Source organism: Saxophila tyrrhenica, assembly GCF_035928015.1.
Source record: "Saxophila tyrrhenica strain CCFEE 5935 chromosome Unknown scaffold_9, whole genome shotgun sequence".
NCBI lineage: Eukaryota > Fungi > Ascomycota > Dothideomycetes > Mycosphaerellales > Extremaceae > Saxophila > Saxophila tyrrhenica.
The window spans coordinates 18,681-35,777 of record NW_027041741.1 but is presented as its reverse complement, the minus strand read 5'-3'; the positions used below and the strand labels follow the sequence as shown (position 1 = coordinate 35,777).

Here is a 17,097-nt window from a genome sequence, read left to right as displayed (position 1 = left end):
CGGGACACCTCTCCAACTGCAAGATCTCTGTTACCTTTACGGAGTACTCCCAACTACATACAATCATGTCCATTCCCATCGTGTCAAAATACCCTTGAATAGATCACATAACACCGACATGAAACAACTTGAGGACTTCCTCCACTAGAAGTCCACCTTATGCACGACCAACCAGACCGGCGGCAGCACCTGGCCACGCTTCCACGACCAACCCATCGTCTTCAAAGTACCCTTGGCCTTCTCGCTGTCGTAGAGGACAGTACTTCCCTGCATTTCGATCAGTATCACGACCACCGACAGCAACGGGGTCACTCCAACGTACCTTGTCCCAGCCACCGCCTCCTCGCTCGTAAGCCTCCGACACCGCCCACGCATTGCAGCTGTCGCCGGCGGTCCTGAGAACGTTCTCGATGATCATCTTGACGGTGAAGTTGACGCTCACCTTGAACATCCTGAACTTTCTGCCAGAAACTGTGAGCGCCGCGGCCAAAGTCATCGCAGTAACTGTTCACTTACAATCGCTCTTTCCGATACTTCTCCATCCACACAGGAGCGGCCTTGTTGAAGACGTGCACCATGGTATGCTCCTTGTCGAAAAGGTAGTTGGTGTGCTTCTCAAGCTTAGGAAGTCTCGCGACAGGCGCTCTCTCTTGTTTCTTCTTCTCCTTGACCTCAATCTCCTGCTCAGGCCCTCCTTCCTCTGCTGGCTGCTCTTCCTTCTCTTCATCCTCTTTCGATTCTTTCTCCTTCTCAGGCACGGCTGCAGGTGCAAGCGGCGGCGGCGGGGGGCTCACCCTTCCATACTCGGGTGGCGGCGAGTAGAGTCTGGCAATCGGTATGGGGCCTTCGACGTAGACGGCACCTTTGCGAGGTGCGTACTGAGGCACGTACTGCTGCGGTGTATATTGCTGCGGCGCGCACGGCTGATGGTACGGTGGAGGAGCATGCTGAGGGTAAGGCGCGTATCCAGGCGGTGGATGTGGGTTCACGTTTGGTTGCTGGACCCAACCCTGCCACCCAAGGCCGGGCATGTAGAAGAACATGACTAGCAGAGGGGCAGGTCGATGTGGGGGCGAGGGAGGCTGCGGAAGGTCTTGATACCCGCCGTCGGCTCTCCAGTACCTGATCGGCACTACTGGCATAAGATGGGTGGAGTTTTGTTTTCTGACTTGAGCTGGATATTGAGGCAGAGGGATCGACTAATAGCAAGTTGGGTTGAGAAAAGGCTGTGTGGACTTGGAGGGAGCCTGGTGTGAGCAAGCTGGACCCATGATATACGGTAGTGAACGGGCTCAGCGGAAGACTGATCAAGGATGGGACCTCATTCTCTACCGACGTGGGCCGGCACGACGTGGCGACAGTATCACATGCCTATCACGGGGAACTTATGCCGGCGGGTGTATGATATTGTCCTGCTGTCGAGCCGTGGACTAGGACTTGAGAGCGGCAACGGACGGACGACGCTCTGGTCAAGGCTAGCTACGTCCGACATGGATACACCTTGAGAACACAATCTGTGCAACGATCGAAGTAATATAGGAAGCATTGGTACTGTACACGACCCACTCGTCCTGATGAGAGACGCCCAGTGCTGTTTACTTCCGAAATAAAACGAGCGCAGTGGACGAGCATCGCGCTTTGTGGTGTTGGCTGCTTCGTGGCCACAGGTAGGTTGAGAGCCCGGCTGGCAGATGCTGAATCTACTGCCGCACGCTATGTCTCCACCTTTCACGAGGCATCGAGTGAAAAAACGGAAACACGATTTTGCAACCATGAGACGAAGTTGCCTTCACGCCAGAGCCTGATATGGGGGAAGCCACGTGGGTATGCCGCTTCCTTGACGGCAGATTTGTTCTACCTATGGACTATGCAGAGAGCGTGGGTTCATGTTGAAGCAGGACATGAACACGGCGCCGGAGTGGGGGACAGCATGCTTCCGACGAGTGCTCCATTGTCCGTCAACTATCTGCTGACAAATCTCTGCACACCACAGACCCATAAGTTCGTCTATATCGTTGCTCTGTGCCATGTTTTAGTGCTTCTGTCCGCATTCGCTGTGTATACCGTGAGTTCATGGATCCTGCCCTCCGCCGCTTTTCCGCTGAACCCGAAGTCGCTGCGTTGACGGCGTGTCTAGTGATCTTAAGCGTCTCAGTGGTAATGTCAGGCTCGATGGCAGCTGCGTGCCACGTTGTCTGGCGTTCATGGGAACTTGGACGGTGGCGCCGGAGGAGCAAACCCCTGTCGCCGGCACCTCGCAAACGCCAGCATCTTCATCAATCGACAGGCGCTCAGTTGAAGTAAGGTACATTGTGCGTGAGCCCGCTGATCGTGTTGGCTATGCTGGAGGATCCATCCTCTCCGCCCTTGTTTCTCTGGCCGTTGAGCTGTTCGATCATTAGCGATGCACAAAATGCCATTCATCGGCCGAACACTCACCTCCATGGACACCCCGCGATGCAGCATCACCAGCCAGTCAACATAACTGCTCGCCTCTCCATTGCGATCCTCGTACAGTAGTCGCGCAAACTCGAACTCAGCTCCGTCCAGGCCTTGCCGCGCCAACTGGATGGAGAGACCTTTGCTGCCTCGATTCGTCTCCATGCTCAGCAGTATGTTCCGCACTTGAGCGTTCAGATGTGTCTCCAACACCGGCAATGCGCTCAGGTTCGGGTCCAGCTTGGAGAGCTCGTCGAAGCCTTCACCAAAAAGATCTTCCAGTAGGTTCGGCGAGACTTGTGCATGCAGCCAAAGGAGCAGTATCTGCCCATTGTCCACCAAGTAAGCACCTCCCTCTTCGATTTGTGAAAACGAGGCGCGGACGGCATGCGGGACTCTGAGATGGCCATTCTCGTCTGCAAAACCCTCTTCAGGCTCCAGGCCGTGCAATGCGATCATGCGTGGGTAGAGGTATAAGCTGAGCTCGGCAGGACCCATGCCCTTCAGCATCCTGATCTCGTTCACGCGCCTGTCGGGTGGTTCCTTGCCGCCCTTCAACGCTCTCGACTTCATCAGACCAAGGACGTACATGGAGAACTCCTTGAGATTCTCAGGCAGCACAAGTTGGCCAGGCGGATGAGAGCCGGAGAAATGTTTTCGGTAGCCAGCCAGAATGTCGGTCATCTTGTCCTGCAGTTGTTGTCTGATGTCTTTGAGTGGTTTGTCGGCAATCTTGCTGGCGCTTTCTTTGGCGAGGATGCCAATGACCGCATCCTGGTCGACAAGCTTCATGCTTTCTCGTGCAGACTCGTTGACCTGGGCGACGACATTGCTGCAACGAACCCGGCGTTGACCGGACTGTGTTGTGTAAAGCAGTGCGGACTGGAAATAGGCGTCGAACTTGGTATCAAGCTGTGAGAGAAGGATCAGTATTGCTATTGCTGAGAACCAGTGCTTCCTTTATTGCAGCGAAGCGAACCGATTGAAGAGTAGACTTACCTTGCCGTCGTATGTAAAAGTCACGCACATCCCGCTGTCTTCCGTCACACTGGCCAACTCCAAGTCGGCACCAAACGTATGCTGCGTGAAGTTTCCAGAGTAATGCGACACCTGCAGGCCATTTGAGCATCGCACTTTCATCAACGCCGCATAACCTTGCTCCCTCTGTACGGTATGACTGAGTTCCTTCTCGAGCCTCAGCAGATCCCGCGGGTATGTCCAGTTCGGGTAGTAGAATGTCTCTCCGCCAGTCTTCTCGGCGACAAAGCCAATGGTGGAGATGTCGAGATAGCCACCGGATGGCGCTGCGAGGAAGAAATCAACACCTACACCGGCCTTGACCAGATCTGCCTGCATCTTCCGGAAGCCTTGATGCTCGGTCTTGAGAAGTGTCCGGCTGAGCTCATTGTCGTCATTTGACATCTGACTTTTATCTCTCATCTGCAATTTGCCCGGTCCGTACGTGGGCAGACTGCCGAGACTGCACACGATCTTGCCACCGCTTACTTCCAGCGCTGCGAGGGCAGCCTGTAGTGACGGAAGTAATGCGGGCTCAGCGTGCTTGATGTTGAAGAACATCTGCGGGATTGAGCCAAGCAGTTTGGTGATGTTCGCCTTTGATTCTGCTGCGTCGACGAACAGGTACTCTGGTGAAATCGTGGTGAAGGGCTCTTCCAGATCCGACATCACCAGCTGCTGTGGCCCTGACTGCGATGGCGCGACATTGTAGAAATGTACTTCGCGGTCAAACGTCGCAAATCCGACTTTGGCTCCTGCAGGCACTTTGCTTGGTTTTGTAGAGGCCTCGCCTTCCTCGTCGCCGTTTGCCTGCTCCTCACTTGACTCGTTACCATATAGTGCAGCGAGGATACCATCGCACATGCCTTGCACAAAGCCCCTGTTGCACGCCTCTGCACTCACATCAATCAGGAACAAGTACCGCATGCCGACTGGCTCCTTCGACCAGTACTCTTTGGGTACGAGGTATTCACATGTTCCCAGCAGGAGCTCAGGACGCTGTGCACGATCGACCCGCATACCAGATGGATCTGTAGGTGCAAAGTATTCGGCCGGAACCTCGTTTGGATGTCCGCAAAGGTTGCAGGTCATGCGGTTGCCACCGTTTGAGAAGATCATAAAAGGGTTGATGTAGGCTCGACATCTTCGGCATCGTGGTGGACCTGCCTCCCCGAAATCGAGCACCGGTATGGCTTGCTCTCCTTCCGCAGGCCTTGCCAGAGGTTGCATCACCAGACCAAGTGGGAGAGAGGTAGCGTTTAATTGTTCGTGCGAAGCGGGTATGCAGTTCATTGTTAATCGTGCATGTTTCGGAGAAGCGTTGCCTTGATCGTAGGCGATGAACGGAGTCGTGGCAGGCGGAGGTAGTCGTTGTTCCATCGTCGGGTACATGTTGCTCTTGTAGTAGTCCGCCGGTAGGTCTCGACTCAGTGGTACACTAGGTATCTGGTCCGGGTTCACCTTGCCTTGGCCTCCTCCCATCCCTCCCTGCTGTGGGCCACCCACCGCACTCATTGATATTGGAGTACCCATCGGCTGCATCGGCTGACCGAGCCCGGGCGTACCGGGTTGGCTCTGCCATGGCTGAGATGCCTGCTGCTGCCATGGTGCTGCCCCGGTCACTGCTTGTCCTGGACTTGTGCCAGGCTGTGGTTGGCCTGAAACTCCCCCGTTCAAGAATTGCCCACCCCCAGTCGCCGCCGGCTGCTCAAGCTGATGGTATGCATGTCGGTTCTTCTTCTTCCTCGTCTGCTGAGGCGCGGCCCCATCCAAGCTCATCTGGCCCATCTGCTGGGACAAATCACCCTGCTGCTGCTGGCCATATTGGCCGCCATACTGGCCGCCATATTGCTCGTACCCCTGCTGCATCTGCTACCACGAATCGAAATGCGCGCGGTGCGAAGTGTGCGTCGTCTAGCGTGGTGTTCTTCAGTCGTAAGTTGCGGGTGGAACTACCACGACTCTCCAATGTGGTTGGAAGGAGCGTCTTGGGTCGCAAAGCACACAAGCTGGACAGGCGAATACGTCTCGAGAAGGCTAGATAGAACTATGTGACTTCGTCTCGCCAGGAGAATGTTGGCGCTTGGTCGCAACGACCTTTTGAGATGGAGGTTGAACTTTTGCGGTGGACCTGGACGCGAATTGCATCTCTAGCTTTGAACAACTTTCCTCTCCACCGAGCGCTTCGCTTGCTCACCTTGGGATCGTTTCGTCTTGGGATACCGCTGGCTACGGGAGTGGACGACCGCAAGAACACATATGTGGTGTGATCGCGAGCCGTCTGGCATTGACAAGCGTGGCCAACGCAGAGTGATGGTGAAAGCGGCAACATCCTCATCAGGGCTCTATCAGCTGGAGAACCAGACAATGAGACATTATCAACACAACAGCACCAGGGATCAACGCACCTCAACGGTCAGGTAGGGAAATCCTAGGCTGGCTCCTCGGGGAAAAAGGTTCTTCGCAGCTGGACCATGGCCTTACCCATGCCCATTTCCATCCTCGAGGCGATAGGGATCGTCCAGAAAGGCGTGGCTCTCTACAAGACCATCCGTAAGAAGCCCGAAGAGATCGCAGCGGTTGGTAGACGCATGCAAGACCTTGAGTTCTACTTGTCCGAGCTTCAGGCACTGGTAGATGATAAGCAAAGGAATCCTCTGCCCAACCTCCGTCCAGAGCAGACCCAACGAATTGGCACAGTCATCAGCGACATTCGAGTTGATGCAGGCGACGTGTATGAGATTCTCTGCATATGGGACTCTGCTGGCAGTTTCCAAAAAGTCCTCTTCACCGTTGGCAGAAACCCGAGGCGACTGGATGAGTTGAATAGCAGTCTCGAGCAGCGCAGGCAGGATCTTCGGGATATTCTGCAGCTCATGGGACTCTTCGCCCTCAAGCCTCCATCGGAGACACGTCCAACTTCACCGGCTGCCCCTACGAGAGCGGACTACGGCGTGATATTCGTGGATCCCTTCAACCTGGGCAGGAGCAAGGTCGCCGAGGGCTACATGAAGCTGATTCGTGAGTGGACTGTTCGCACGGGCGGTGCTTTCAAAGTCAAGTTCGCCCACTCGGCCGGCATGCTTGTGCGAGACAGAAGCGACTGCGTTGATTTTATCGAAAGCCTTCCGGGGCGGATGGTGGTCAACGGTGTCGCGAAAGAGGCAAATGCAATGGCCATGGCTTCTCTGTTTGACAACAAGTACTTTGATTATACATTCAAGCCAGGTATCCGGGCTTCCATGATGAAGGTATGTCAAGCATGTTCTCATAGAGAGCGCATCGCACTGATGCCCAATCTCAGTCTCGCGCCCGCGGCATCACGCAGAACATCTTCAAGACGTACGACTACATTTTGGTGTTCACTGGCAGAGAGTACGAGCGCCTGCTGTTGCTTAAGAAGGGTCTTCTCCAAGCCCATGGACCAAGCATCGCTCCAGCCAGCAAAGGCAGGATCATTCATCTGGGAGCATACTTGAATAAGAAGGGAAAGCCCAACGACATAGCTGACGCCCGGAAAGACGAAAATGAGGATGTCAGCCGTGCCAACTGGAACACCACCACCAGCCAGATCAAGGTAAGTACCTCTACGGTAGGAAGCCAGCAGCGTCGGTGCTAAGTACCTTTTAGCTAGCTGTGAAGGCATTTCTCAAGAACGAGCTCGGTTGGCAGCAACCCGAGAGAGGCGCTGTGCCGGCGTACTGAGTGTTTCCACCTCGGAGAATACGATTCGAAGCAGGCTCGAGCCAGGCTCGTCCGCGTACTGGAGATACGTTTGACGACAGCCACTACTGACAATCTACTTCTAAGCCGGTTTGAACTTCCACCACGTACAGAGCGAAATCTCATGCCTCGACCGGATGTCGATTTTGAAGTCATCGGGAATAGATCGAATCTCGATGCGTTCTCACCATGGACACGGTCTGCGGTGGTTCCGTTATCTTCAGTCTGCATCGTGTTGTCGACTTTGTCGTTGTCGGAAGGGACTCACCATCGCTCTCCAGGTGTCAGGATGCAGGGATCTACCACAGCTGACCTGCTTCACATCCTGGTCCATCACAAAAATCCTGCTTTGAGCGATTGCATCACGTTGATGTCAATTAAAGAAGTCATCAAGTCGACCTTTTGAAGGCGAAGTAGGGATCGTACCTGAGTCTCACGAAGTTCAAAACCGAGAACATCGCCAACTATTGTACGCTGGGCAAATCGACCATCACGTGGAAGTCACAGCAGCGAAGCACACTATCCAATGTCAATGATGGCAACCAGCGACAACGACTTCTTTCCAATCCGGATATGCACCAGCTGCAACAATGTCCTCATCTTCACCTACACCTGCCATTCCAGAAAGCCTCTCGATCCCTCGTTCCAGCGGAAGTTGTCGGGCGAGGGATGGCACTTCATCTGTCGTGCCTGTCGATCGATCCAAATCCTGCGCATCAACGAGTTGGTATGCTCGCGGGAACAGGTGCTAAGACTTTTGAACACCCGGCCAAGTATGCTGGACAAGGTCCTACCTGAGCACCCTCGGCCCCGACAATTTGGGAAAGCTGGCAGGATCGATGTCGATGATCTTGTGCCATTGATGAACAGGCTGGGGTGAGAATTGTCAGCTCCGTTCATCTCAGCGAAGAGGAAGGCAGACCTTTCAAGCACCCGTGGATGTTATACGGTGCTGAGAGCACATACGCAACCCGAGAGTCCGCATCGAACCACATGGCATCCTGTCGCAGTCGCTACACCCTCCAGACGAACACAGGAAACCATGCCAATTCAGAATCGGCAGTGTTCCTTGTCAGAAAATGATGGCATTGAGATTGCGTCTTGACCGGGTGATCAAGGGTTAAGACGTCTTCTTCTCGGGAAGACGCTGTTGGCCTCTCCTCCTTGGTCCCGGACTTGTTTTTGCTCGTCATGAATCCATGCATTCCATTGGCCGCCTCGGGAGCAACTTCATTGGCGTCGAGGGGGACAGTCTCGCTATTCGAGTGTGACTGCTCAAGGTTGTGGTTGTAAATATGGGCTGGCAACTAACAAAGGACCACATGTACATTAAGAAAATCCATCACTTCATACCTGTTCTGCCCTGCTTCCCATCAGCCGAGGCAGAGCACGATCTCGCCACCTTGGTGAACATGTCCAATATCGGACTACTTCTTATGTACTTCAAGATCCTTATTCCTTCTGCCTCTTCTCACAAAATGACACACTTTGAGATTTCCATCGTATCTGACACTGTCTGCCCATGGTGTTACATCGGGCTGCGAAACCTACAAGCCGCCATTGCCCAGCGTACCGCGAAGAGCCCTACCGACACTTTCTCGTTGACATGGGACCCCTTTCAACTCAATCCGCAGGCTCCCCGAGGGCAGACGGTGGACAAGAGAGCAAGCTACGAAAAGAAGCTGGGCGTAGATGGCGCGCGAACCGTCTTTGAACGCTTGACCTCCGCTGGCGAGACGGCAGGCATTCAGTTCAGCTTCGATGGACGAACGGGCAATACGCTCGATAGTCACCGTCTTCTTGAGCTTGCTCGCAAGATATCAGATGTGTCGGAAGCAACTTCTGGACAAGCTACACACTCCCAGGCAGACCTGCAGACTCGCCTGGCCGAAGAGCTCTTTGCCGACTACTTCGAGAGGGAACGGGACATTACTGATCACGAGGTCCTCAAGAAAGCTGCGCTGCGAGCTGGACTGGATGAGAGGGGGATAGACATCTTAGCTTTCCTGGCGAGCGATGATCTGGTCGACCTTGTGCAGCGTGAAGCATCGGCTCAACGAGAGGAAGGCATCAATGGCGTCCCTCACTTCACCATCAACGATGAGTATGCCGTCGAAGGTGCTCAAGAGCCCATAGCATTCTTGCATCTGTTCGAGAGGTTGGCGAGAAAACGACGAGCAGTGCTTTGAGCAGTTTGACGTGAAAGAGCCTTCTGTTGGCGAACCACTCTCGAGCATCCCGCGGTCAAGGTCTTCATTTCATTCAACAACAGCACAAAATCGATTGAGGCTCGACTCTGCAGGCGGAATTTGGAAGAGATTGCAAGTAGTGAGCTGCGACTCTTACCCTCATGCGGCGAGGGCGGAGCGTGTATTTGCTCCCAATGTAGCAGCAACTTCCCCGCTTTGCCATTCGCAGGGATATGAGTGGGTGTTGCTCCTACTTCAACAGCTCTCAACTTATCTTCGGACGCACGCAAACCCCGCTTGCTCGTTCTCTTAAAGTACCCAAGTACCTTTCGAAACGCAGCTCATAAAACGTCCAGTCCACTGCAAACTTCGCCAAAACAACCACACTCTACGGACAAACGATCTACGACATCCACCATGAGCTACCAACTCCACCCACTTATCGACAATGGCATCAGCAAGGGCGACTCGAACAAGTCTGGAGGCAAGCTCTACTGCAAATGCTCGGGCTCCGGCCATGTCGAGGTAACCCTCGGTAGTAATGTCGCATTCAACCACGCCTGCGGATGCTCCAAGTGCTGGAAGCCGGACAACGCACTCTTCAGCGTCGTCGGCGTTGTGCCAGTCGACAAAGTCTCCGTTACCGCGAACGAGAACAAGCTCCAGGTCGTCGACAAGTCGGCCGTCATCCTGCGTCATGCCTGCAAGGACTGCGGCGTCCACATGTACGGCCGTATTGAGCAGGACCATCCGTTCAAGGGACTGGACTTTGTCCATGCTGAGTTGGGCGATGAGAAAGGATGGCAGGAGCCGCAATTTGCTGCTTTCGTGAGCAGCATCATAGAGACTGGGGTTGACCCGGAGAAGTGAGATGAGCTCGTCCTGACAGGCGGAAAGACTGAAGCTGACGATGTTTCTGTAGGATGGACGATGTTAGGTCGAAGCTGCAGGGTGCTGGTCTGACAACCTATGACTGCTTGAGCCCGGCATTGATGGATATGATCGCCACTGCGGCTGCGAAGAAGGCTGGAACGTTCAAGGCGAAGTAAGTCGACGCCAATCGTGCCTTAAAGTCTGGCTGCTGACGATTTTCCAGGATGTAAGGTAGCTGGTCTGAGATCAAAGCACATGGTAATGAAGTTGCTGGCGCAGCCAGAAAAGCAAATCGCTTGAAGCGCTCGCTGTCTATTGCATGTCAATTACTTGATGAATCAGTGGCATTAGCTGAGGGTATGAAGATGCAGCTCCCTCACGTTCCAACCTCCTAGGTTATTCGGTTGCTTCGATCGAGAAGGTCTGTAGTGCTACTCCGTGGTTTAGAGCCTCTTCTATGCTTTGGTTGCCTCCTCAGCCGGCGCATCCGCAAGTCCCATGCCCTTCCAGCAAATCTCCAGGCCTAAATCATCATAGAACATGCGCTCTCGCAGCTCATCACCTTTTGTAACGCCTGCTTCCTCCCAGTATCCGACCGCAGTGTCTCCGAGAGCAATAGCAATCGCAGGCGGGAATACAGGGAGTTTGGTGTATTCAGGCGGCCCAGCCAGATCGAGACGATGCAACATATGCTGGTAGGTGTTGAGTGCTGCAACATGGCCCATGTACATAGCGCCACCACATCTCTTAATGGTGGGTGTGCCTGTGGGCGGCCATGCGGCGATGTCGCCAACGGCAAGATGTGTGCCAGATGGAACGTCAACGCCGGCAAAGTGCAGACTCGAGGACACTTCGACCAGGCCCTCTGCGTCCATCGTTGCGGTGGGCAAGAAACTGCTGGTTGGGGTCGGCTTGCTAACTGCGCTGATGACATGGCTGGCATACATCGAGGTACCGTCGGACAACCGCAGGATCTTGTTCGCCGAGCCAGGTTGAGTGTCATCTGATACCTCAACAACTCTCTTCCCAAGAGTCACTTCCACACCACCTCTACATAGCAGCCGAAGTGCCTCTTCCGCGAACTCGTCTGGCAGTGGTTCGGCGGAGAGCAGGCGATCTCTCGAGTGCACAAGCGTAATCTTGATGCCAGGGTAGACCATCTTGGCTTCAGCTGCCATTTCTATGCCGACGGCACCTATTGCAGTGTCAGTACCGGAAGGCGAGTTCCGAGCCACTGCTCACTCACCACCTCCTATGACAACGATGCCGTGTTCAGCAGCCTTGACGCTGTCAATGTGGCCCCGAGCCTCGGCGAGGTACGACTCCCGGTCCAGAGCTTGCGGCACGGTAGGCCATGTTCGGCGGTAGCCCGTTGCGCAGATGAGGTAGTCGTAGGAATGCTTCTCTTGGCCTACAGCTCCATGTGGCTGAATGTACGCTGTCGATGTCTCGCAGTCAATGGCCTTGACGGAACCATGCAGGAAATGCAGCTTTGGATGGCGGGCGGCCTTCAGGTCGGAGAACTTAGTCCATGCCCTTGCCGTGTAGTCTTCTTCGATCAAAGCGAGCGGTGCGCCTATTAGATGGACTTGAGGACATCAATTGTCGCTTCATTGGTAGCGGAGTGTATCAACTCACAGAAGCCATCCCTCTCGCCCACGATTGTAACGTCGACTGGCACGTGGAATGTTGATGGATGTTCTAGATAATCCGTTGGTGACTTGCCTTCCGATAGCTTCACCATGTCCAAGGCTGCGGTCAGACCGGCATAGGAGCCGCCAAGAACCAGCACCTTGAACGGCGTTTGAGGCGGCGGGCTTTTCTCGTCGACGGTCATGGTGGACGAGTGAAGAGATTAGAGAAGTTGAGGAGGATTTAGATGAACAATATCGTAAGACTGCGAAAAGTAAGTGCAAGCAGGATCAGCTTGGCTCCTCGCCCGGTCACGGCGGCCAAGGCACAGTGGAGTCAAACAGCGCCATCACCGTGGATTCAGGCACGGGTATGAGGGCTGAAGAACAGGTCTGACTTGTCTATATAGAGATTAGACGACCAACACACAACCAAGGGGTGGCATGGCCCTGGAGGCTTGGACAGCGCTGTTGATGGCTACTCTGTGGCAACAGGACCCGGGTCAACTCCCCAGCGGCATGGCCCTGACTCGGGCGGAGGGAATCGCATAGGACCTCTGCGTCGGCGTCAGTTTGTAAGATGTCATTTGAGAGGAACACCTCGCTACATGTAAGAGACGAAGTTGGAGATGAAGTTGACTTTATTGCGTTATCAATCTAAATCTGATAATTCTCAGCACGTGATCGTCGGCTTCAGATGCGAAGGTGATGCTGAACGTCCCCAAGGTCCCTTCCTCTCTATGCTTGCTTGCAACAGGTTGACGTCAAGGTCACCTCAAAGGGCCGCAGAGCTATCTAAGATGGCGTATTCACGGACGACGAGTCTGGTCGCTCGCAATGAAGAGACTATACAGCGCCATGGTTCAGAACGTGCCGTTGATGATCAAGGAGGCCGCCCAACGCCTGCCTGAGATCGAGAGCAAAGACTTCGGCTCCTTCTTCGACTCCTTCGGCCAGTCCAAGGTCGTGCTCATCGGCGATGCGAGCCACGGCACCTCCGAGTTCTATCGTGCCCGCGCCGCCATCACCAGATGTCTGATCGAAGAACATGGCTTCAACATCGTTGCCGTCGAAGGGGACTGGCCGGATGCCAAAGTGGTCGACCGCTACGTGCGGCACAACCCGGCCAAACATGCAGAGACCAACACAAAGGAGATGGATGTCTTCAATCACTTCCCACGCTGGATGTGGCGGAACACCGAGACGTCGAGCTTCGTCAATTGGCTCCGCAAGCACAATGCCTCCCAGCCCGTGGATCAGCGGACCATGTTCGCCGGTCTGGATCTATACAGCATGGGAAAGTCAATGCGCGCCGTGCTCGAATACCTCGATCGCGTGGACCCGGAGACAGCCAAGCTTGCGCGCAGCAGATATTCCTGCCTCGAGCCGTGGGCAGACGATCCGGCTGCGTACGGCAGACAAGCCTGGCTCAAGCGTGCTGCTCCCTGCGAGAAAGGGGTAGTGGCAATGCTCAAGGACCTGCTCGCGAAGCGCCTTGAACTCACGAAGCACGACGGCGAAGACTTCTTCAACGCGGAGATGAACGCACGTCTGATCAAGGACGCCGAGGGCTACTACCGCAGCATGTACTACGGCCGAGACGACTCCTGGAACCGGCGAGACACCCACTTCTTCGACACCCTCGTGCGACTGCTTCAACATCGAAAGGGGGGAAAGGCCGTGGTTTGGGCGCACAACTCGCACGTTGGCGACGCAAGAGCTACGGGCAAGAGTTCACGGGATGAGCTGAATGTCGGACAACTATGCAAGGAGCAGTGGGGTTCGAGCTGCTCCATCATCGGTTGCGGCAGTCATACTGGCACAGTGGCAGCAGCGGACGAGTGGGACGGTCCGATGGAGGTCATGGATGTGAATCCATCAAGGGAGGACTCATACGAGCGGCTCATGCACGACACGCGTGTTCCAAGCTTCGTGCTTGACCTTCGAGAAGGGCACTTGAATCCGACACTCAGACAGGCTCTGCTTCAGCCCAGGCTTGAGAGGTTCATTGGTGTCATCTACCGTCCTCTGACGGAACGCATCAGCCATTACACCAAGGCGAATCTGCCCGAGCAGCTGGATGCTTACGTTTGGTTCGATGAGAGCCGTGCGGTCAAGGCATTCGAGACGGCTCAACCTGACGAGCCGGTGAGTGCTGGAGAGACCTATCCGTTTGGTCTCTGAATCCCCATCACTAGAATGGTTGTTCGAGGCCGGCACGGGAGTGGCTTCGCCTCTCGCGCTAAACTGGAGAGCCGCTGCTCAAAGGCAGAGAAGTAAGCAGCTTGTGCCCTAGCAGCATTTTCCCAAATGATCATTGGCAATGTACATCGTAGCTGCTGCGTCGGCTCCTGTAAAGGGCAGTTGCAGTGGTCGAGAAGGCGGCAATGGACGGAGAATCTCTACCGCTCTTTGCATTCAATGACTGCATGCGCTACTGCTCGCAAGCTTACTGCGCACCCAGAACCTGATAGAGCCGAAGCTTGTACATGTAAGCGATGTTTATCACTTCTTCTTTCACTTCCTGTCAGCAATCTGCTAGGCTATCGCAGTCGATAAGCGGGAATGTGGCGGTCTTTCTTGAACCCGATAGGTCTCTTCTCTTCGAGCAGTCCATATCGCATCCTGGCAGCACATTGCCTGCGTACAGACGCTTGTCATCCATTGACTATCGGGACGAGAATGCGGGAGCCATCAGAGTGTGGCCACCATGAGGAGTCGTGGGCCGAAGTACAAGAGTAAAGGGCGCTGCCCGTCTTGTGGCTTGCGAGCGGCACTCAGTGGTAGCTACTATGACGGGCATTAACTCCTCCACCAGCGTATCCCAGGGTGGAAGAGCGGCAGCCATCGCAATCTCTACATCAATAGAAGTTGACAGCGACTGCCATGAAAGCCCGAGCGTCCCAAACTCACCATCTGATGAATACACTTCGGACGGCAGAGACCCATCCGTACACACCGCACACGCCACAACCCCAATCACCATGGACGAGAAGATGATAGCATCGCATCACCTCCACATTGTGGAGCTGCCTCCATCTTCGGAATCTTGCGAGGAGATCAAGAAGCCGTTGAGTCGGCCATGGAGACCCTCCGTTTTCCGGATAGGACCACTCATTGGCCTTGTTGCCCTGCTGTTCGCGTTCCTGCAGGTTTTTGCGACATGCAGTATCCTCTTGGCCTCCGACGGCGATATGGTCAAGAACTGGCGCTACCAGCCGTCGGTGTATCTGGCCACTCTGACAGCCATTTCGAACAAGTGTCTGCAATTCGCAACGATACAAGGGACTGTGGTCACGTTCTGGTTGAAAGCGATCAAAGGCACGACGCTTGGACAGCTGCACCGAGATTGGGTACAGGACACACTTCCTGGATGTTGTTGACAGCGTGAACATCTGCTGACAATCGCTAGGGCTTTGGTCTGTATACCTACAAGGCACTCACCGCGGGTCGCCATTTCAATCTCCTCGCCTTTGCATGTATCGCAGCAACTTTTGTCGTTATGGATGGCCCTCTTCTCCAGCGAGCATCAACAGTGCACCTCAGTACAGTCGACCACACATTCAATTTGAGTGTCTCCATCACGCCGGAGATTCCCGCATATTGGACCGGCACAGTCGGGTTCTACCTGATGCCCCTTGTCGAAAGCTTGCAGTTCCAGAACCATTTTCTGCCGGTGTACTACGAATTTGGCGCCGGTGCACCAATGCGCGGAGCGATCGTAGGGTGTCCATCACAGTCGACTTGTCGGGCACTCGTCCGTGGGCCTGCCCTTGCTGTGGATAACTGTACGTCTGTCTCAGAGCCTAGGGATTTCAAGAGCCTCATGTCCAAGACACAGGCGAAAGACTTTGCACAAGGATGCATGTGGTGGGTCAATTTCGGTCCATTCTCCAGGTCAGCTGCTAATGATTTGTCTTCTCTACCAGGCCTGAGGAAGATCAAGTGGTTTTCAAACAAAAGTTCTCCATCTTCAACGGAACCACTGAGTCTTTCTTGTACGAGACCACAATCAGCGATGAAGATGTGGCCAGGAGTTGCGTGGGCCACGTCAATACCACCAGCTGCTACATGGTCTCCGCTGTAGGTGAATACGAAGTTGAGATCACCGACGGCGTCGTCACATTCGCGGAACCCCCGAGCTACCCTCGGATCGTCGCCAGGGCAAACAACACTGCGCTGACCGACAAGACAGTCGCAGACTTCCAGCTGGCAATCAACCATGTGGATAATGCGATCAATACAACCTTGGGAGGAATCGCTGAAGGTGCTGGCCTCGCATATTACACGAACGAGGGCCTGGTGACGATTCCTGGAGAGAACCGAGAGGTGCCTTCTCGGCCGGGACTGTCCCCTAATCCGAGTCTTTACACGTTCCAGCACATCACAAACTATGCGGAGATGTTTTCTTCTGATGCTGATTGCGCGCCCGCTTGGCGAGATCCTCGGGATGGCATCATGGCAAAGCTGGTACGTTGGGACGCCCAACCAAGCTTGGTCTCAAGTGGTGCTTACCTGCTCACATTTCACTAGAACGAGCTTATGTTTCGCACCGGAGTGTACGTGGCACAGCACTACGACGACGATTACCTGCGACCGCTCCTCGATGAGGGGCTGGAGAGCAACTCCACCGTGCCAGGATCGCTCATAAGTCCAGTCGAAGTTTTCCATTCCGACATGAGCTACTTCGCTGGCGCGGCGGCTGTCCAGCTACTTGCTATTCTGGCAATACTGGTCACGTTCTACGGCTGGTGGGATCTCGGCCGCTCTGCGACGTTGAGTCCTCTGGAGATTGCAAAGGCTTTTGATGCGCCGATGCTCGTCGACGTGTTGGGCAACAGCTCTGGCAACGAGATCGCAAAGGTGGAAGGCTGTCGGAAGGTCAAATACGGGGCCATCTCGAATGGAGCTTCTGAAGCTGGATCCTTTGAACCTTCCGAGAGGCAGAGACTTGGTATTGCAGACATGGAGGATGTGTCAAAACCGAACGGTCACCGAACCACGCTGCGAGAGCACTTCTGTTCGTTCAATTCAACGATCGCGCGGAGGCGGAAGTCTGTGAAGCGAGAGCGGTGAGACTGGCGCGCATCACAGAACCGGATCTAGTAAGGCATGTTCATTTGAAAGCGGAAGATTGTTGGAGATAATGTCCTGGAAGCCAGCCGAAGACTGCTCTGGCCGAGACAGTCTTGTAAATTCATGGGTATTCGCAAGCACGATGTATT

At 54.6% G+C, this 17,097-nt stretch overlaps 8 protein-coding genes across 8 annotated transcripts; 5 read left to right on the top strand and 3 right to left on the bottom strand.

The window, feature by feature from the left end:
- Window positions 1-144: 144 nt before the first annotated feature.
- On the bottom strand, window positions 145-1,043 carry LTR77_005923 (uncharacterized protein; the record flags this gene model as incomplete). Its single annotated transcript, XM_064803165.1, has 3 exons — window positions 145-267; window positions 323-461; window positions 517-1,043. 3 exons carry the CDS (start codon window positions 1,041-1,043, stop codon window positions 145-147), a joined length of 789 nt encoding a protein of 262 aa, XP_064658080.1.
- A 1,248-nt stretch (window positions 1,044-2,291) lies between these two features.
- Window positions 2,292-5,325, bottom strand: SFB3 (COPII coat Sec23p-Sfb3p heterodimer component; the record flags this gene model as incomplete). Its single annotated transcript, XM_064803164.1, has 3 exons — window positions 2,292-2,387; window positions 2,440-3,351; window positions 3,439-5,325. 3 exons carry the CDS (start codon window positions 5,323-5,325, stop codon window positions 2,292-2,294), a joined length of 2,895 nt encoding a protein of 964 aa, XP_064658079.1.
- Window positions 5,326-5,930: 605 nt separating this feature from the next.
- LTR77_005921 (uncharacterized protein) lies at window positions 5,931-7,161 on the top strand (the record flags this gene model as incomplete). The annotated part of the gene is made up of 3 exons (XM_064803163.1): window positions 5,931-6,707; window positions 6,731-7,033; window positions 7,087-7,161. The coding sequence occupies 3 exons, from the start codon at window positions 5,931-5,933 to the stop codon at window positions 7,159-7,161; spliced, it is 1,155 nt and encodes a 384-aa protein (XP_064658078.1).
- A 1,313-nt stretch (window positions 7,162-8,474) lies between these two features.
- Window positions 8,475-9,382, top strand: LTR77_005920 (uncharacterized protein; the record flags this gene model as incomplete). Its single annotated transcript, XM_064803162.1, has 2 exons — window positions 8,475-9,283; window positions 9,316-9,382. The coding sequence occupies 2 exons, from the start codon at window positions 8,475-8,477 to the stop codon at window positions 9,380-9,382; spliced, it is 876 nt and encodes a 291-aa protein (XP_064658077.1).
- Window positions 9,383-9,785: 403 nt separating this feature from the next.
- On the top strand, window positions 9,786-10,417 carry LTR77_005919 (uncharacterized protein; the record flags this gene model as incomplete). The annotated part of the gene is made up of 2 exons (XM_064803161.1): window positions 9,786-10,234; window positions 10,291-10,417. The coding sequence occupies 2 exons, from the start codon at window positions 9,786-9,788 to the stop codon at window positions 10,415-10,417; spliced, it is 576 nt and encodes a 191-aa protein (XP_064658076.1).
- A 279-nt stretch (window positions 10,418-10,696) lies between these two features.
- On the bottom strand, window positions 10,697-12,078 carry LTR77_005918 (uncharacterized protein; the record flags this gene model as incomplete). The annotated part of the gene is made up of 3 exons (XM_064803160.1): window positions 10,697-11,436; window positions 11,488-11,817; window positions 11,880-12,078. The coding sequence occupies 3 exons, from the start codon at window positions 12,076-12,078 to the stop codon at window positions 10,697-10,699; spliced, it is 1,269 nt and encodes a 422-aa protein (XP_064658075.1).
- Window positions 12,079-12,730: 652 nt separating this feature from the next.
- On the top strand, window positions 12,731-14,056 carry LTR77_005917 (uncharacterized protein; the record flags this gene model as incomplete). The annotated part of the gene is made up of 1 exon (XM_064803159.1): window positions 12,731-14,056. The coding sequence occupies one exon, from the start codon at window positions 12,731-12,733 to the stop codon at window positions 14,054-14,056; it is 1,326 nt and encodes a 441-aa protein (XP_064658074.1).
- Window positions 14,057-14,856: 800 nt separating this feature from the next.
- Window positions 14,857-16,948, top strand: LTR77_005916 (uncharacterized protein; the record flags this gene model as incomplete). Its single annotated transcript, XM_064803158.1, has 4 exons — window positions 14,857-15,225; window positions 15,285-15,769; window positions 15,802-16,342; window positions 16,406-16,948. The coding sequence occupies 4 exons, from the start codon at window positions 14,857-14,859 to the stop codon at window positions 16,946-16,948; spliced, it is 1,938 nt and encodes a 645-aa protein (XP_064658073.1).
- Between the last annotated feature and the right edge of the window lie 149 nt (window positions 16,949-17,097).